Source organism: Acyrthosiphon pisum, chromosome A1 (assembly GCF_005508785.2).
Source record: "Acyrthosiphon pisum isolate AL4f chromosome A1, pea_aphid_22Mar2018_4r6ur, whole genome shotgun sequence".
NCBI classification, from domain to species: domain Eukaryota; kingdom Metazoa; phylum Arthropoda; class Insecta; order Hemiptera; family Aphididae; genus Acyrthosiphon; species Acyrthosiphon pisum.
Genome location: NC_042494.1, coordinates 164,947,023 through 164,969,855, shown reverse-complemented (window position 1 = coordinate 164,969,855; position 22,833 = coordinate 164,947,023). Strand labels below are relative to the sequence as shown.

The following is a 22,833-nucleotide window of genomic DNA, read 5'->3' as shown; positions in this document are numbered from 1 at the left end:
CTCAGACGTTAAAACCGTAGTAAATCGTGTCAAATGTCAAGGGCTAACATTCAGAGGGAAGAAAAATTCGAATATATCATAAAAAAAAGTAATTGGGAACGGGTTGAGTGACATAATTTACACCCTCACTGCAGTGAACAACACAATACACCATATTATACATTTTTACGTTGAACTAGTCTGTCATTGTAGTTTTCTAACTTAATTTAGAAAAAATTATACATCGCGGTTAGTTTGTAATACAATTATACCGAATAATATAATATTGATTTCGATCGTTTGGGCTGGGTTTGTTCTCAATACTCGTATATCACACACATACAATATCACAGACGGGTCTAAATTGTAAAATTACCATAACGGTATTGTTATTATTATATGGCGTGTGTCGTTCCGCGTTCGTTAGCGAAATGTCTACAAAGAATTCATACAACACATATAGGTATATACTATAATATTATTATGTGCGGACGAAATGACAAGTGTAAATACGCGTTAATCATTATAACCGCGTAAAATAATAATAATATACATCCTATCACCGCCAGCGCGACGCACTTGTTTGTCCGTGTAGTAAAACTATACAAAATATATTATGTGCGTGTGCCAAACACTATAATATACTAGATATTACCTTTATATGTATATATACATTACCTATATAGGTATACGCGGTCTTACCTATATATATACGCGGTCGACAAATAGAAAATCTAACCGTCGTCGTCGAGTGTCGTCGGTGTACATAAAATCCCGAGTACGTTTTCTAAACGTCCGATTGCGCAATCCTCTTCTGAAAACGGGCATTTCGAATGGAGACAGTATAATATGATATACTATATAGTAGATAATATGTATTATATTACACTGCAGGGCCCGAAATTGCAGTGTGCAAATTAAAAAGTGTGCAGTGCCACTAGCCACTATTATAGTTCCATATTGTTTTAAAATATTTGGGTGAGTGGATTGCAGGTGTGCAGTGTATAGTGTACAATGCTATAACGCAATTTGTGAATATTTTAAGCACTGTCGTACTCATAGACAAAGGTACACCTAACTGCTACATATTATATCCCGCCTGGGTGTGAGCTGCCCGGGAGGTGGTCGGTGATAAGAGAGTCGCGAACCGCCCAATATGATGAAAAATATCAGGATCAGGAATATTACCTATATTATGCTATATCAATAAGAATGTTAAGACGCGGTTTGGTCGACCCCGATCTATACTTATATCAATAATTATTAGCAAACAATCGGTACATATAGATACTCAAGGATATTAAAACGACGAGATGCGTTGAAATCATCGACGACTCGTCGTTAATATAGTCTACCATCCTGGATAGTCGTCGCGATCTCAGCAGGGTCTGGAAAAACCCGTGGACTATATAATCTAGTTCCTACAGTACTGCGACTGCATAAGACACTGGGTAACCCTTGTGAACTTAGCAGCGCAAAGATGACAGTCAACTTTTAAAACATGTTTTATTTCATTATTAGTATACCTATAACCGTAACTATAATACGATAATAATTTAAATATCAAATAGGTAATAGGTACCTACCCGGCTACCCATACTTTTACATTGTATATTTTATTATTTTTTATAGTAAATCTATTTAAAAAAAAAAACGACGATTTCATTTAATTTTGTAAAAATGACAATCCCTAGGTATTTGAGTTACCTGCTTATATTATTTTAAAATTTTAACAAATTTTACATTGTATTTTATTGTTTGTTTTCTGCCAAAATAAATGTATAATTGGGTTATATTGTCCACCGTGGACGTCAATGTTTGAATTTATTGTTTATTGGAATGTTTTTATTTAAATAAAAAAAAACATATTTAATATTATGCTAATAAACTGCGTGTAACTATACTGTTAATTGAAAAGAAATTCTGTACAATATGATGCATATCAATATAAACAAATATCCAACGGAATCGATAGCCGGCGGATTTGACATCAAAACGGCGGAATCGATAAAGCCCCAACGCACTTACCCTATATAATATAATATGATATACCTATCAGTCACGGTCTTACTATACTAGCAGTGGACAGTTGTGGGTATTTGTTTGATTTGCCTACGGTGAAGAAAAATAATTAAAACGTTTGTTTTCCCGTTACCAAAAAAAAAAAAAAACCAGCTGAGTCGGTCGGTTCGTTTACAGAAGAACTATATTATAATTTATGTAAATATCGTAAACGTATTGAATTATTAATTTCCGTCTAGTGTTCGAATGGTTACGTAAGTCCTGGCATGAATCACGTGCACCAAGAGAGCAGAAACTGCGAGATTGTTCTGAAAACTTATACGCACGTATATTCACTAGAACTTTCGCACAAGTTATTGCGTGTTTTTTAACATTCGGGTAAAACGCGACACGATAACATAACATTATTATACCTATAATACAGAAGTATAGTATCTCTTATAGAGGAAGACAATTTCTAATGCAAAAGGTACAATTGAGGTAGCTAAAAACTATTATAGCAGTGTATACCTATTATACGCACGACTTAAATCTTGACGATTTCGACTGATTTTTTTTCGATGGATTATTATACTGTCGAAGTCAATGCTTGTTAAATATATTGTGATACTCCCCCCCCCCCCCTTTAATTTGCGCACACTCAAAATATACATCATCCCATTCGTATATACCTAATAATAATATGACAGATAATCCGAGCGTAACGAATGCAATATATCGAGGGCTTGTCGCGATAAAACACTGTCGATATAATTAATATATATTAATAATTATTATGTTCATATAATATGACCCAGATAGCGGACGACGAATTTCGGAAATTTCAAAGTCAAAAATCGACTCGCGTTCGCCTTGACTCCAATAACAATAATAATAATAAACTGTGCGAACCTAGGCGCCCGTAGCCCCCGATCGTCTGCCAGCTGGCACGTCTGTATATATATATATATATAATAATATATACACATAATTATGCACAGAGTAAAACGTGTACATACATATTATATATGTGTGTGTTTAGTGGTTCCCGGAATGCACAATGGGAGAAAGTATAACCTTGTCCAGCGCAAGTTTTCCGCCACACGTATTTTAATATTATACATAAATATATGACTATATGAGGTTTAATTATTTTTTTCGCACGCGTGGGTCGTATAATACGTGTATGTATAAAATATAGTATATACGGGGTGATTCATTTAACGAAAGACGCAAATATTTCGGAAAAACACTAACGTTTTTGAAAATATTAATTATTTTACATAATCTCGTGTCGTTACAAAACAATATGTTTTTTATTCTTTCGAATGACATTGTGTGATTTTGACTTCATATTCTAAAGCAGAATAATTTCGATCTTTAGGTAGGTAGGTAGCTATCAAATTTCGGATGACCAGAGTTTGTTTACAATATTATGACTTATGAGTATTTCAAGTTAAGATGAGCGGAGTAGTGGTTCAACATTTTAGTTTTTACGGGGTACCCCTGTACTACACCCGCACAGTCCACGTCGCTCATCTAAACTTTAAATACGTATAACTCATAAACTACTCGTCCAACGAATACGAATACGAAGTATTCTGCTTTGCAATAGAGAACTTAAATGCATGGTGTCATTAAACAAAAAATAAACGATGAAAAATTTACGAGTTTTAGGAAAATGTTGTTTTTAACTACTCAATATTATTTTAAACAAAAATATTTTCAAAATTGAAAATAGTTTTTAAAATAATGAGCGTCTCGTTAAATGGATCATCCTATGTAGGGACCTACACCAATGGCCACGACTACACGTATCTTTAGGATTCGGTTTTATGACGATAATGTCGTCAGTACGTGTGTGCCCGACTGTGCCGACAACAGGATTTTTTTTGGTTTCGTTCAATTCCTCATCAGCGGTATTGATCGTCAGAAGTCAGGACAATATTTTAAGCTCAACGCTTTTCGTTAGGTATAGCCGTATAGGTACTTATGTACTCTATATATTTTATATTACTCGTCGCGTGCACATTACACGCGTTTACTATCATCACTAAATTATTGACTTTCGAGATGGTTATCTATTTATCCGTACCCTATCCCTATATATGTGCTGCCATTTAGGTAAATGTCTATTTTAATTCTAAATCCATACGTGTATTTAAAATAATGACAGTATTATATACAGTGTAGATTGACTTACGCATAAAACCAGTTAGTACGCTTTATTGCTTTTAGAGCGGATCCTCGTTTGGCCTGTTTGCATGGTGTAGGGTAATGCCGAGGGTAATGCGTACATAATTTATAAGCCGTTCTCAATCGAACTATTTAAGTATAATATTATCATTACATTAATCTTATATAGGGGTACCGTTAGTAGTAAATTCAAAAAAAAAAAAACTGAAATTCCCTGCAAAATACCAAATCAATTTATCGTTTGTACATTTATTCATAGGTTTTGAAATTTTATCAAAACCGAACGCTCGGAATCTATAGGTATTACAATACAGTGGAAATGTATAGGCACCGGTTATTGGCTAATATGGTCATCTGTGTAATATGGGCAGAATGGTCTGGTCCAAATTTCAATGTACACTATAGCTATAAACTAACTAATTTCGGTTTGTACAGTATATGTAAACAAAATTAGTTTGGTCCCAACGTGTCTATATTAAGCGGAATCCATTGTGCTTATATATAAGTAATAATATATCCGATTGAAAGTGGTTTTGGTAGCATAAAATAATAATATATTAGCGCTCAATGTTCTTGATTTGACTTTTATAAGCTCAAAAACAACAATAAATCTCGTACGACCAATATTATATTTTAATATACTAGGTGGGTATGTATTAACATATATTTAGGTAGGTACTGATTACTATATAATACAATGCAATATTAATATATTATACTATTCGAGCGTACATAAATATGAAACACCCATGGTCAGTGGGCCACCGCTAAGGCCGAGGGGGGCTAATATTCACCCTCTCCCAGTGCGATACTCATTTTTTACATATACTATTATAATAGGCATATAATATGTATGTATATAATTTATATAGGTAGGCATATTATAATATATATTATTACGGTACATAATATAGTATTCGCATGTACTACATAATTATGGTTAACCAGTCACCAGTTTCATCGGTATCGCGTCTTACGGTTTAATATTCGAACGTTTAATGTTTATAATATTTTATTTAGGTATACGCAGGTCGTCTCCGTTGTTGCCGTTGAGGTTCCGCTAGGGGTGAGTGGTGCGGCGACGGCACTGTCGGAGGGGGTGTGGCCGTCACGTCTCGCTTTTAATAATAATAATCTCTCCTCCAGTCCCGCGACGGCACTGTTCGTTCATTTTTTTCGAAGTTTTACGCACAGTACTTGTTTTTCTAATACACATACCTACCAACCTACCTACTTAATAATATTATTATATTGTTTAAGCCTTCAGACGCACCGTGAACGTAGGAGAACGTGTCACACACACACACACACACACACACACACACACACACACACACACACACATATGATCACATCGTCTCACGAGAGCGTTTTTTATACGATTTTTTTTCGCAAAAAAAAACCGGTTCACGGAGTCGACGGAACGGCATTTCGCCACACACATATATTGTGTCGGGAGAGGAACGTTCGGCTATGAGAAAATTGCGTACAATAATATTATTATCGCGTATGTGTACCTATTATAATATTATAAGTTTCATGCAGCAGCTCGCGAGTTCGATTTGTGTCGTTTTTCGTTATCAGTCGCATATTATAATGACACTATTTTACCACTGAACGTAGGTGCGATCGAAACACGTCGCTCCGTCGACGTTGCGTGTTATTTAAACGAACTTTGAGCTAAATGTTATTTTCGATTGGGCTGCTAGGGTTTTGTCACAATCGTTAAAAAAAGAATTTATGATTTTGAAAAAGTATTTTACTTATTTATTTAAAGCTTGAAAAATAACAATTCAAATGTACGACTTATGATTACGATCACAATAAATGAATAATACAAAACGAATTTATATATTATAACACACAAAAAATATTATGAAAATCATTGAAGGGTAGTGCAACGTATTATCATAATAAGCATTTTCTAGAAAATCTGAGCCTTAACTATATTATCAATTCACAGTACCAACCTACCCATGTTATTTACATCATTATCAGTTCATAACTATCATGTACTAAACGTCGTTTGTTGATCTTCTCCGCAGGTCCTTTTGATCGTCGATCGCAGCGACAGCGACAGCTACAACCGCAGCGGTTAGGCAACGCGTCAACAGCGACAACGCCAACATGGTGGCGTCCGCCGATCGCCGCGAAAGTTTCGGCGTGGACAGCAGCCTGTTCCACCACCGGAAGAGCAAGACCGGTGCCAACAAGCAGGGCAAGGACGCCAACAAGGGCAAGCAGTCGTCCGACGTGGCCGTGTACACGATATCAGTGGTCGGCGGCTACGAGAACCAGGGCTACAAGCGGGATGACCTGCAGTCCGGCGACGGGGGCCTTGCCAAGCCGCCGCTCGGTAGCATGGCCGACGGCGACGGCGACGATGACCAATCCAAGGGCAAGTTCAAGATGTCGCCCAAGGAGAAGTGGCGGATCCTGAAGAACGTGTCCACCATCAGCCTGGCGTTCATGGTCCAGTTCACCGCGTTCCAGGGCACGGCCAACCTGCAGAGTTCGATCAACGCGCGCGAGGGCCTGGGCACCGTATCCTTGTCCGCCATCTATGCGGCGCTGGTGCTCAGTTGCATATTCGTTCCCACGTTCCTCATCAAGCGGCTGACCGTCAAGTGGACGCTGTGTCTGTCCATGCTGTGCTACATACCGTACATCGGTGCCCAGTTCTACCCACGGTTCTACACGCTGGTGCCGGCCGGCGTGCTCGTGGGCCTGGGCGCCGCGCCCATGTGGGCCGCCAAGGCCACGTACCTCACGCAGACCGGGGCCGTGTACGCCAAGCTCACCGACCAACAGGTGGACGGTATTGTCGTCCGGTTCTTCGGATTCTTCTTCCTGGCTTGGCAGACCGCTGAGCTTTGGGGCAATCTCATCTCTTCGTTGGGTGTGTATCTAAATAATATATTAAACTTAAAACGTTCTGCATATAAAACTTGCAGCGAGCTTGGTTGTTATAATATTACTGTCCATAGCAATGAATTTCTCGAAAATTCAATTTACCATTACAAATTTACTAAATAAAAATTTCTTCTACACGGTCATAACTCATTCAATTGAATAATAAAAGATCTTCCCAGAGCCATTTCATTATATCTTAAATGACTTAAATGTAATTATATCTTATTTGTTTGCATACCTACCTAACGTATTGTTCATATAATGTATTATGAGGTCATTAATTTATTGGTCCAGTCGTGGTTTACTATTCTGCATATTATAATATGCGCGGCGACAGAAATAAAAATTTGATCCGAACACGTAATTTTATTGATTACGATTATTTGCTAAAAAAAAATCGCGACGAATTTGCCTAATTTAGCACAATATAGAATGCACTGCGATAAAAAAAAAAAACGCGAGTGCTGCAGTTGCAGTAACCGATACGCTGCAGGTCGGCGACACCGGATCACTATATATATTATAACATAATATAGACACCTGTACCCGGCTGCAATATTGCGGTTTTATCATTTTAATTATAATAATAATCGCAGTGTTATAATAGGTGGCTCGTTCGTTAATTTATCGTAATAATAATATATAATATTAGAATATTAGGCATGGATAAACGACCGTGAACCGCAGCAGCAGCGCTCATACAGTATAATATTTTCCGCGCACATTCGTATATAGCTGTAAATCGAAATCAATTAATTCGATTTATTATACCTACATAATAATATATAGTCACTAAATGTTATTACATACATATAATATATGAGGCATGTATTTAATATATTAGGTGTGTTATTAAATTATAGCTTTGCATTTGTTGTCAGACGCTTTTCAGGCCACTGCCGGTACCTATATATTCGCCGCTTGCCGTTTTAACGCGCGTCACTGCACCGGGACTGTTCGCAAATGTCAAGGCGAAATGTATAATGATCGTTATATTACATTAGTAAATACGCTTATACAGTACCGTCTCGACACCGTTGTTCCCTACCCCTCTTGCAGACCAACCGCTCTATGGCCAACTATTAACTGCATATAACTATCGTATTATTATATATTAAATATTTTACCTTAATAACAATCGCTCTTACGGTCAGCCGTCTTTCAAAATGTATCTATGTGTCACGAATGATATAGCCGCGCGTAGTGTATATAAGGTATGCGCGGTATATACCTATACCTTCTGACCTGCAGCAGAAATCAGAAGACATTCAACGAATATATTACGCACAAATGAAAACCTTTTGAATTCTGTGGCTCCATCGTATTATTATCATTTCGCAAATGCGATTCTTACCGATGATTGCCGACGCTATTCGAAATCGATTAACTATCTCCGACACCTGTTTACATTTCGCAATAACCCTGAATAACGCGGTTACTCGCAGTCCCGATTTCTTTCCGACATGAGAACAAATGTTCGTGTCGGAACATATTAACGCACATTTTACATGTACCCATTTGTCTTGTCGCGGAGATTTTGTCGAAACCAGAGCACTCTTACATATTATAATATACTGCACAGTTTTGTGTTATGGTCTCAAATCGTATATTATTCGATTAATATTTGTGATTTAGTGAGACTGCGCACTTGGAAAATCTCTCGGTTAATAGTAGGTTATATCCGCCGATGTTTAAATATAATATAGTAAACAGAACACCCTTAAAGTGCAGCGTTAATAAGGATAAGGGTATGTGGATAAAAAAGCTGCAGGTCTCGCGAGACTCGTAAAGCACAGGCGTATAATATTATTATCATTTATTACTAAACTGCAGCGTATTATAATCATCAGATTATTATTATCATACCATTGAGTGACTATTCTGACGTAACGACGTAACGGGATTTTTTTTTTGTACACAGTATTATCTAGCGGGGCCCACGGCGGCGGTATCGGTGACAACAGCACGATGCTATCCGAAGAGGAATTGAGATTGTGCGGTTCAAATTTTTGCGTGATGGGAAACCACGCCATCGACAACCTGGAAAGGCCACCAGACTCGGAGATATTCGAGATCAGCACCATATACCTCACGTGCATCGTACTGGCCACCATCATAATAGCCTTGTTCCTGGACCCACTTTCCAGGTAAATCTTTCGTTTAAATTTTTTTAGAAACTTGAAATAGGTAGCACCTATTTCGGCGATTCGTCGTCAGCGAGCAATACGAAGTTTTTTAATTTTTGGAGAACTGATCCGTGTGTGTCTTCAATAATAACGCATTAATAATATTATAATACCTATATAGGTACGCTGCACACTTGAACAAAAAATCCTATACCTACTTTTAACCATACCAGTGAAAAATATAATATAAAAGTACTATAATAGTAGGTATATATTTTATCTACACAGCCACACGGGTTTAAACTTTACATTAGTGGCTACGGTGTGTGATATGAGAGCTTAGACGTATATATACACAGAACTAGCTGACCAGTTCAATCTGACCAGAGATAGAGATCGATTTCGTCGGCGAACGCACTTTAGATGCACCCTAACAGTCGCAACAAACGATGATCGTTCATCGTGAGCCGTCGATTACCTAAATTACGTTTTCGGCGGATCCTGCTCGCAATAAGTAAAAGTGAATCAGAGCAATCGTCACGTCTTAATCATATATAGCCACATGACGTGTTTATAACAGCTAGATAGGTAGATATTTCTACTCGAAACCTATAAAAGTTGTTGTATTTGTCTTGGTCATTTGGGTTTGATACATAATATACATACAGAACCAACGACAGTAATAATTCTTAATTTAAACTATGCAAAAATGAAGCGATCGAAAAACGTTTACGATAATAGTCAACCAGCATGTGGACAAGACAATCAGAAACTAAAAGCGTAAAACTATAACAGTGACATAGTGTTCCCAAAAAACGATGAGAATCTCCCCTTCACTTTCCTTATTTACATAGCAATAATGTCATCATTGTCATCTGACTTGACTATAACGTTTCAGTGCCAATTCAAATTTTCGGCGTACATTTTTTGCCAATCCTCCTGTGTGCATTAAGTCCACATATTATAAGAGACCTATAGACAATCACTATCTCTCACACACACACAAACACATCGGAGCACACACATGCCTACCGATATACCCAGTCGAAGTGTGTACGTGAAGTGTGTATTTCAATAAACATCTTCGGAATCATATAGGATATTATATAGGTAGTGGTTTTACAAGGCAGATTTGACCTCAAGCACGAACAAGGCAAAACACGTACTTATCTTGCATTATGTACCTATGTACTATAAGACTCGTTTGCATCGCGCGCGTTCTTATTATCGTAAAACAATACGTCTTTGTATTATGCACTCTCGTAACTTATTTTAAATACCTGATATATATATATATATATACACACACACACGCTTAGGTATATTATATAAACCTGAAAAGTTATTTGGCCTTGGCTGTGGTCTATACCTGATATTTTGAACCACTCGTAAGGCGGCTCGTGTTATAATAATGTGCCCATCGTATATTCGCGGATTATACCGTTATCGAACAGTCACCTTTAAATTCCCCAAAAAACGACTAATATATCAACAGGACGTTATTTTTTGTTAAAACGAGTTCAATATCAACATATCGATTACCACATGCGAACCATATGCATTTGTTTGCTTTTGTCATGTATACGACGAACGATAAACACGAACTTCATAAACTTTGTAGGCATCAACATAATTAAAAATGCTCCAATGATAAATATTAAAGATCAGGACAATTTTTCGTTTATTTTTCGAATATATTCCATCTCAAGTTCGGTCCACATTGTTCCCCACTTGAATTTTTGTACATTTTCTGGATATGTATAATATTATTATATTATGTTGTGAATAGTTGTATAGTAAAAAAATAATTATTTATAATAGAAAATAATTATTTATAACTCAAATAATTATCCTATAATGATATTATGTACAAATAAAATTACTGCGAATAATGTACCTACTTATCAAAAAACAAAGACTAGGAGGAGATAATACGTGGGTTATATACGCGTTACTCAACTACCTGAATAATAATAATAATATTACGGATGAGAACCTATTAAAATGTCGGTTTATAAATAATATAATATATGTAATTGCAATTTGCAATTTTCAAAATTAATAGTATTATTAGTAGGTAGGTACCTACCTATGTGGAAAAACTAAGAATATGCATATTGTGAAAAAACATGGTAATAACACACTGAAATTATTCGGTCTCATAAATATTTATAAACTGAAAAATAACAAAAGATTTTTTTATTTCGTCAGGCGGTTGAAAAAAAAAATAATAACTCATTAGCTAAAATCCAATTCTGTTTGAAATACATAGGATATAGGTAGTACCCACAAGACCGCCGTTTACTTAAAATTTTAACATTATTGCATAGAATTTTGCAAACACTCTGGACGGTTACCGAACTATATTATTAGGCACTGTATAAATGTATAATGTATACAGTGCAGTATTATTGATGCGGATAGATCTATATTATAATATGCCCATTATAAACATAATAATATATAGGTACAAAATATTATATGTATATTGTATTATGTGCATCATGAAGTGAGCAAATATTATTATTATATTCACTATATTAGTATAAATAGTATAATATAATATATTATAATCAGTTGCCTTCGAGTTACGCGCGTTCTCTGGGGAATAGACGTTCTGCCTCGGGTATACCGCGGTTTACGAGTTTTTTTTACTCTTACCACGTTTTTATTTTATGTTTTCTGTCTATTTATTTGATTTAATTTTTTTTTTACTTTTTTCGCTCCGAGGTGTGCGTGTACACTAATTTAAAATATACACTATATATATATATACAATAAATACTAAATCTGTATAATATAATAATATATACCTATATATTATTATCGAGCTTCTGATTTCGTCCGCGCGAATCCGGAGTCCTGAGGCGATCCGGGTATGGCGAAAAAAAAATAAACAACGAAAACACATGACCGCGAAAACGGAATAACGGTCGACGGCAAACATATTTTTATAAATATAATAATAATAAAGACACCACCGCGCTACATATATTATGATATTTCCGCACTAAGTGCTCGACGGCTGCTGTATCGAAGAGCCTATATAAGACGTTATTTACATATAATATTGGCCGCCTTTATAGTACACAATAATATATATATACAGTAAAGTTTTTTACACTCCGTGAAGTACAAGTATGAAAATAGATAAATCATCGAGTGAACACTTTTACATGAAATCAACGATCAAATCTGTTATCAGTCACGATCGGTCATCCACTTGCATATTAGTTTTGTTTTAATAATTATATAATTATATCGGTGGTATTTAGCATAACGAGAGCAGTTTTAAAAATCATTTATGTTAATTTCACATACACATTAATAAATTATTATTTTATTACCTTTCGTGCAATTGTTTTCACAAAAAGATCTTGACAATTTATTAAACATGATCATCATTATAGTCACTTTAAAATATATAATACATTTTTTCAAGAATCAGCTCATGTTTTTTAATAATGTATAATAATTAACATTGTGCATAATAATTGTGTTTTTTTTCGGATTTCGCAGAATTTACATAGTTATTAAAGTACCTAGTAATTAAACTCCGTAGTTACAATTTAAAATTAAAATAAATATATAATGTTTTTTAACTTAGTATTACACCATTTTTACAAATACTGCAGTACTATATATTCTCGTAGGTATACATTATTGTTGGATCGTATTAAACTGATTAGATTGATGATTAGTGAAAAAATTACACGATGTAAAATGTTGGCGCAAATTTAATGAAAAGGTGATCCACTTGATGGTTTATTTTCATATTTCACGGTGTGCAATAAATTGGTTTTAAATTTCATGAAATACTTAGGTACTCAACTATTTGTGAAAAAGTCGATTTTACCAAAGTGGCTATAATACCTATTATGATATAGGTATGGATACCTATATACTTATATACATATAAAGGGTGTCCCGTGAGGGTATACACATTAGTCCTTGAAGGGGACCCGGACAAAAACCGGTATTCTGATGTTTTACCTATAAACTAAAAAAATGATTAAAAATCATGATATTAATGAAAATAAAATATATTGAAAGGTCAACATTTTCAGAAAATAAAACTCTAAAAAATTGGTAGTTTCAATTGTTTCAATAAAAAATAATTAAAAATAAATATTTATATCCAGTCCTTGTCTCTATAAGAGTCTAATAAAAAAAAAAAACAGATTTATGATAAATTTATTATCTCAGGAGATATCTTAATGGGTAAATCTTCGCAGGACATCCTGTATATGTATATTATAATATTTAAACTTAGGCTATAATTTGCAAAACGATGATATTTGTGCAGGTTGAAAATAATTTTAGAGATTGATAAAGTATGTCAACAGACTTAACTGTGTAGTAGAATTATATAATAGCCCTATAAAAGTATAATTATTATTACCTATGCCTACATTATAATATTTTGATTTTAGCTTATCTTATACCTATCTACATTTATATGTAGGAAGGAGGTGGATTTGCAATCACGAGAAGATCATCTGAAAGCATACTTTATAAAACATAAACACGCGCGGGAATGCGTGCATAACCTATAGGCTACACATATATATATATTATATATTATAAACGCCGATGGACGAATGAGACTTTGTTTGGGGTTAAATAATTTGGCGTGCACAAGAACGCATTTCAATAGTAAATAAAGTATATAAGGAACACAAAACAAAAAACAATTAATTATAAACACGCGATATAATATGTGCGGTATGTGCTCCTGCTCGTCTTCGATACATACGTTAAACACAGACATATATATATATATATATTATTATGGAGAAAGTCGTTGGTATACGCTCGCCGCGTGTATACAATAATAATGATAATGATTGTAATGGCCATTGTTTGCAAAAATTATAGTGGGGGGTTGTTATAGGTGGAGAGTGGTAGGGGTTGGTAAGTACAGAGTGGTTTTCGCACTGGTTCAAAAACGTAGCCCCCGACAGATTTTCTAACACTCGGAAACTATGTACTTTATGTATGGTCAGTGTTATTATTATAATGTTTTATGCAAGTCTTAAATTAAAGGCAACAGTCGAGTAAGTATATTATGTACATTATAAACGATTATACGTGTCTCAAATATACAGTGAAAAGCTGTATACAGAGTGATTCACCAAGCGTGGTCGCTCCCATTTTTCCTTTGATAATGAATTCCTGTGCTGTGGCTATTTTAACTTATGTTTTTTCAAATGAGAACCGACTTTTCTACTGTAAACTATTTACTGGAATTGTTTTTTTTGAAATTTTTGATGTATCTAATTCAAAATTCGAACGAGTAGTTTCTCAGTTATTACAACTTTGTACTGAGGATGATATTATAATACTTGAAAATGGTTTTACGAAATAACAAAATAGATGTAATATTGGATTTAGTATTTATTAAACTGGGCCATTTTTACAAATTATTAATGTTAATATTAATCACCACGATTTTCAAATAACCATAACCCTCAAATTTTACAATCCCACTATATCTGACTTATTATCCTTATGCAATATTAAATAATTCATAAATTACTCGTACGAATTTTGATTTTGATACTATCATTATTTTGATACATCAATATTTTTAGAATTTTCAGAAATTAATAGAAATCTACTACATAAAGTACAGTAGAATGGGGTTGAGGAAGGGTTCTCTTTTGAAAAACACCAAAGTTTGTATCTATGCGGGACGAAGTACCTACCTGGACAAAAATTTCAAGAATTTGAAAATAATATGCGTGGTCTCCGTGAGCATATTTAAAAATTCCAAAAATCCGATTTTGAATAACCGCAAACTGCGCGCATCGTTGAATAACAAAAAGGGGATGACCATAGAATCTCCCTGTATATTCAATCCGACGAACATACGTATAATATGATATTATGCATAGTTACGTGGTGCCGTGTGCGTGTATACACTGAGTGATTATTCGAAAACGTCCTGGGGAAAGAGGGTGGGAAGGATAAAAGAAAAACGACTTAACGACAAACACTAGCACATTTAATATAATAATATGGACTGTGGTCGCAGACCGGATCGAAATCCAGACGCGGAAACGCGCGAAAGCGGTAAAGGTGCGGGCGTTCTGTTGTAATGATGATGATAAAAATACGCGTAAATTTTAAATCGTGTGTCAGGCTACCATTTTTGTTGTCCGAGAAAACGTGACCGAACGACATAATATAATTATTGTGTTAATATTATTATGAAAGCGAAAATAGGAAGGAGTTATACATTATAATAATATACAATATACCTACATATTATTATTATTATAATACGCGTATGGGACATAATAGTCCCGCGACAACAAATAATAATATGTAATATTTTATTATACACATTTTAACGTAACACTTTTAAAAAAAGCTCAGACAATTTCGAGTAGCGCATGTCCACACTAAACACGTAATAACCGTCTGTAGTTCAAATATAATATAATATATGTATAACGTATACACATATGACGTGGGTATATGATATATTTATATGTGAGTATATACTTATTTGGTCGTATAATTCAAAAAATACAATAACACTCACTATTCGTGCAAAGTTTGAAAAACGTCTTATGAAACACTATTATACAGTGGTGATAAAATATATAATATAATCGTATATATATTATATATATTATAGTGATTCTGAGCTCGTTTCCGAATCTTTTATAAGACGACGTGTTGATTGAACGTTGCGTTCAAATTCGTAACAATAATAGTCATTATTTATTTTTTGTCAAGTACATACTTTATGTAAAATACGTTATAAATTTGAGTTTGATCTCATTGCTTAGAAAAAAATACTCCACGGACAAGGGATCTCACTCCAACAGCATATACAGCATACCTACATAGCAGAATAGTATTATGTATATTATTATAACAATATATTTTGAAATCTATAATCCTGCACAATAGGCAGCCAATAGTGTTACGAAATTCGTGTAGATATATTATATTATCTTTGATTAAAAATTACGGTTAAATATATTTAATATAACTATTATATTAATCATTGGCAATTGGAAAATATTATTTTGAGATATAACACATTTTTTTCCGGTCACTTATTAAGTGTATTTACTGTATGTAGCATTGTAGCTAGCATACATATTATAATATACATATTGTATAGCCTATAGGTAATAATAACCAACTCGTTATTAGTCGATGCAAAATTAGATTTCCTTGACTTCTGGGTAGTTAAAATAATATGTTATACGATAAAAAAAAAATCGTCCGAAACATAAATTATACTGCATGATTGCGCAACAACTTTACAACATTATTATTACAATATGTTAGGCTTTTCAATGGAATTGTTTATAATTTACGGGCGACCGGATTGTATTATATTATTTTGTTTTTTGCTGATAAAAAATTGATAAAATGTCTTATGATAATACAACGTTATTATATTCATTCGACCACTGCTGCAGGTGTATAAAAATATTCTCTACATTAATATATCTATATGTGTTTCACGAATTAATTAAAGATAAATATATTTCCGTAAACATTGTACTGTATATACATGTTTTTTTCCGTACGTGTACATACGAAAATACGAAATAATAATAAACTATTAAGTTACGTCGTCGTGGAGTTTCACAAAAAAAAAATTAGACACCAATATTGATTTTCAACGAAAGCTATAATACATATTATAGTGTAATATTGTGTATTGTATAATGTATGTAAACATCATATTAAAAGAAAAAAAAATTAGATATTTAATAGGTACCTAAGCCAAGAAAATTCAAAACTGTCACACCATTATATTTTTAAATTGCGACACTCAAACACTAAATAATAATTAATAATATATAGTAAGCCATAGTGTATCCAACACGGTACAAGCTGATCAGAAACACACGTGGTATTATGTATGTGAATATATTATATTTTACTAAAGTCTAACACCGATCTTTAGAAGATACATGGGTACTTCCACTTAAGAAAACTTATATATATGTCCTATATAGCCATCACGAAAAAATCTGCAAACACTGCACTGTGATTCACACAATTTTAAGATTTTCACACAATTTTGAATAATAATATATAGGTATAGAGAGTCCTTTAAACATGATTTTTTTCCATATAATGTAATATAATTTACTATTTAAACTCAAGGCTGTGCATTGATACGAGTTAAAAATTAAAATTAAGTTGCATAATAAATATAATAATGCGAGTTGCTTATTTTTGCATCAACTTTTTTCTATATTTACCTAATTTAATTTCTTATTACTAGTTGATGAAAACTTGTTGAACTTGCTCAGGGCGTTTCTCGTTTGTTAACTATGATACCAATTTGTTTACGACTCGTAAAAAATAACGATTAGTATTATAGGTATGGTAGGGACTCAAATATTGTCATATTATCAATAAAAAGTAATTCCATTATTTAATAGACTTCATAATTATATTATATATTTTTATCTGTTGATAAGCAACTATAAAATATTATATATCATATATGTGTAATGTGTATATATAAGTGATTGTGATGATATATATTGTTTCACCTGTTGATGGTCATATAGGTACTACTCGTGTTGTTCACTTGAAATCATTTAAAATTATTTATATACCATGATAACGCCATCATTCTTATCTCATTCATTGGCATCATAACTCTGTCCCTGTTATACAATTTTCCTGATCCTGGATTTTATCTTCCCATTTCTTCGGTTTCAGTGTTTCTAGGTCCTTCCTCACCCTATCTATGTACATCGCTCGATCGGTCTTTCTCCGGGAACGCAACCATTATACCCGTTTATTATAATTTAATATTTATTAACTATACACTGGCTTGTGCATAAATTATTGTTTATCACCCATATTATGTACTCAACTGTAAAAACTTACTTTTGTTGTTGTTAACCGTTGTTGTTGTAAAAGTAGATGTTTATTTTTTGGTTGAGAATCACTTGTAATCACTTATTCACTTTGATAAACTAAAAACATGTTTTCCTAATTAGGTGTACAATTATATGCCATAAACATTATATACAAAAACATAGGTACCCACTTCTCTACAGTTCTCACCATCAAATTATTCAAGTGAATTTTAAATTTCTCATGCACGTTTCATTTATTTTAAGTGATGAAATACACACACGCATTACGCACGTTAAATCTATGTATATGTTATGTATATATATATGTTCGTTTTAATTAGATGCTCCGAAAGTAATAGGTAGTTTTGAAAAAAAACATTATGCGATATTTCCTTTTGCAAAAAACATACACATATTTGTATATTTATATATATTATTATGGACTGTGCTGAACAGCTATTGTAACTAAACACTGAATTATCTTGCTATTTTACCACAGTCTCTATTGAAATCTTGACCCACCTGTAAATGCATGTAGATATTATATATTATTTTTATTACAAAGATACTACATAAAGTAAATTTTAAATGTCTTCTGGGTATAACATTACACATTATACAAATTAATAACCATGCAGTGAGTCTGGCCAGACGTTTTGACCGTATAACGGTTAGATGGTCATTTTCGGAATGGCGATGCCTATATTATAATAAATACGTGTACGATTGAAGTTCTTATCATTATTATTTTTAGGGTTATGTTAACGTTACATCAACTGCATATAATATAATACCTATGTCTTATACAAACTATATAAAATTATAGTCTATACCTATCTAGATCAAAACATAATTGTGTCGCCAAATTATACTAATTATCGAAGCAACTTGTTTCAACAATTATTTGTGTTCTTCATTTAAATAAACAAAAAAATGTATTGTCTAGCTGTTATCAAAACGTACAGTAAGAGGCAATGCTCTAATGTCTGTAGTTTTTAGACTCAAAAACTGAACGACCGGTTTCAATGAAAGTTTCAGTGATTGTTTTTAGAGATATTAGGAAAGTTTAGAGAATAGTTTGAACCACGTTCGAGTTTAAGTTTGTTCATTTTTTTCCCGAAATTATATAAAACGCTGCATAAGCTGCTAAAATTCAATGATAAACTCTATACTTGAAATAATAATGTCACAGTACCTAAATACCTAATGCCTATGGATGCGTTGTTCATCTGTTGTCTGTGCGATTACCATAATATTCGAATCGTGTATAAAAAGAATGAAAGATTTCAACTTCGAAATGACATCCATACCGGCAGCTCGGTTACCGTAATAAGTATAAAGCACGGCCATTGTGCATCTATATAGAAGGCTCGATATCAAATTGTGGCATAATTATTATACTCATGGGTCATAATACCTTATAATGGTGTACCTTATAATATATTGTTGTTTAATCTAATCTGATATGCATATTATGTCAACTACGTGTGGGATATACCGTTTCGCTGCTAAAAATACGCCATTGCCAAAACCCGGTACGGCGGCCGTGTAGATCATAAAAAAATTGAAAATTATATTGTAAATGTTTGGTTTTATTTTGTATTAATAACTGACGGTTCTATTTCGTGTGTACATATATTATTATTTTATCGTTATATAGAGCACAGCCGTATTTCCGGTCGCTATAAGAATATACTTTATTTCGCACGAATCGCAATGCTTTCCGGAACAAAATTATAAAATTATTGGATCTATAATATACTGTACCTAATATCCTATGTTTAGAATCAAAAACGTCGAAACAATCCGAGTAAAATGTTATTACTTTATAGAAGTATTGGAAGGCATATTATATTGTACATACCTATGACATTACGATTTTAGCTCGTATACCTATAGGTATATAATAATATTATATAGTACCTAGCGCTGTGGTCCCGTCAAGTTTTCTCATATTATTATATATCAAACATTTGATCGCGTGATCGTGAGGTGGTTAAAAAAGACATTATTTTGATGAATAGAATAATTAATAGTCACCACGTCGTCGCGTCGTAATAATGATGTATCCGTTGTCAACGCGAACAAATTTATTAAATATATTCGTAAGCCTATACATTCATACGGGAATCATTACAAAAGAGACTTATTGTGTTATTTGTTTCGCAGACGGCATCTTAAGAATGTAATAAATAATAATTTTATACGATGACGGGGCTCCGAAAAACCATTCGCGCATGTTGTGTTGTTCCTTGTTTCGCATACAACGTATTAAAGTATACAATATATGTGTTCTGCAATATATATTTTTATATTTTATACGCACCGATTATTTCATTATGCCATAATACCATATTATAGTTTTTGAATTTTTTTGTTTTATAGACTTTGCCTAACCTATAACTACAAAACGGACATTTTGCTAATTTTTTTAAGTTTAGATAAACGGAATATAATGTCACAGGGATATTCCATAAGCTTTTGGTTCACTACTCAACTTGTCTAAAGCTAAATTAGTACTCTTAAGTCTTGACTATAAATAACTATTCGTTCGAATTATATTTTGAAATTCTCAGAAAAATACATTATCAAAAAAGTAACAAAAAAACTTATAACTAAAGATAATATTATATTAAAAAATATAATTTTTTTCAAAATTTTCGTTTTGTTTCAAAAATACTTGTTGTAATAATTTTCATAAATATTAATACTTTTCAAGATAATAAGTGTTTATTGACTACTGTATAGTGTGAATACAAAGGATTCGACCGAGCAATGAGTAACTGTTATGGGCGCGGTACATCTAAGCACTCACTGTCGTGTCTTATTAAATATTTTGTATTCGTGGCGTACACGCGTATTACAGAGCACCCGAAAATGTGTAGGTAAAAAATGAATGTTTCGAAATTTCTCCAAGGTAAAATAAAATATTATTCTATAGAAATAAGAGTATTATACCTATTACCTATATATAGCTGCAACATATTATTATATAACTTTATAATATTTTGTATAGTTTTATAATATTATTAATTATAATTTATAACACATGGTCCGACGGTGGCTGTCGGTAACACGAATTTTCAAAGCTCGGAATTTTCCACGGTCCTATTTTATTCATTCCACATGAACTCTGAGTTTTGCCAAGACATTTTATAGGACATGACACATTTTTTTTTTGTTTTTTCCGAAAATCTAAAAATGTAAAATTTCCTAAGCATATAACTTATTGTACCTACTTACCTAACTATTATAGGTGTTATATATTATTATGAGTTATGACATACGACATACGTGCATTTGACGATATGTGGTTTATGAATAGCTCACGAATGCTTGTATAATATTTAAATAATCAATTATAAAACTATAAACTTCGTATGAATAATACTAGCTCAATATAGTTTTAATCATTATTATTATTATGTTCATACACCAAATTTCTAGGTACATATTTTATTCCGGAAAGTGTATTGTATTACTATTATACATAGATATTAGGTACATATTTATATGGATTGTGCTAATTGAAAATTTAAAAATGAGAAAACCCAATAATCTGCATTATACAAATAAAAAAAATTTGATTTAGTTTCTTGAAAACTACAAACAACGAAATTCACTTCCTATAGTATTATAATAATATATAGGCACGAGTCTGAGGGTTCTTTCTTGAACTCTGCCAAGAGTTGTCAAACCTTCAACATGTATATTATAATATATAAAATGTCATAATTATTGTATCTGTTAGGCAAGGGATAGGTACACATCATATACTGCGGCTGCCTGTCTTGTAAACGTGTAAAAACCAAAATTAAAAAATCCATACTATCATAATATGTATTAAAAAAATGAATTGTTTTCCCGAGCAGGGTATATACCGTTATTATTTATATATATATTATAATTACAAATTATAATTGAACGCGTTGTTTTGTGTATACAGATACGGAGAGAAACAGAGGCGTGCCGATAGCCAAGAACTGTCCGGTATTCAACTGTTGTCGGCCACGGCTTATCAGCTGAAAAAACCTTACCAACAGCTCCTCATACCGATCACCATTTGGATTGGAATGGAACAAGCGTTCATCGGAGCCGATTTCACGCAGGTCAGTCATCGCATACGTGATTTTGTATTATTATTTTTAAGTAGAAGCTACTATTAAATATATTATCTTCGGGACTAGTGTGTGTGTTGCTTTCTCGACTTGATTTAGTAAAATTGGCGATGATTTTATTCGACACTTTTTGTAAAGGTCATGGTAATTATCCTCGTAATGTGGAGGTGACCTAAGTATAATATACTGGAGTATAATATACTGGAGTATAATATCGTGAATCAAAACTGGTGGTGATTTAGGGCGGTCTACGGGTGCTTTCGGTGTAACCATCTCCATTCCAAGCGTCACAGCACCGTTCGCTATATTTCAAAACAAAAAAATAATAACATAATAGGTATACAAACATAACGATAGTCGGGTTAAGTATATTTAATATTATAATAGATCTTTAAAAAAACAAATGTTTTCTTAATTAATTGGAATCGATAAAAATTGACTTGCAGATTACGCGTAAAGGAATTAAAAATCAAATATTAAATTTTAATATTGATACCTATATGTATATTTAGTAAATACGATCAAAATATTAATAATGAATGTCATCGCGTGCTTTTTACCGTATGCCCACTGTACCTACGTATAAGACCCACGTGTCGATACAATCATACATAATTTTTACCGAACGGTCCAAAAAATAAAAAAGCT

At 33.0% G+C, this 22,833-nt stretch overlaps 1 protein-coding gene across 1 annotated transcript in view; it reads left to right on the top strand.

The window, feature by feature from the left end:
- The window catches only part of LOC100162298 (UNC93-like protein), a 54,484-nt gene that overhangs the window by 7,958 nt on the left and 23,693 nt on the right, over positions 1 to 22,833 (top strand). Inside the window, exons 2-4 of the mRNA XM_001945420.5 lie at positions 6,222 to 7,075; positions 9,011 to 9,236; positions 22,014 to 22,176. Of these exons, the coding sequence (XP_001945455.1) occupies positions 6,304 to 7,075; positions 9,011 to 9,236; positions 22,014 to 22,176 (1,161 nt within the window). The 5' untranslated portion in view covers positions 6,222 to 6,303. The remainder of the gene's footprint in view (positions 1 to 6,221; positions 7,076 to 9,010; positions 9,237 to 22,013; positions 22,177 to 22,833) is intronic.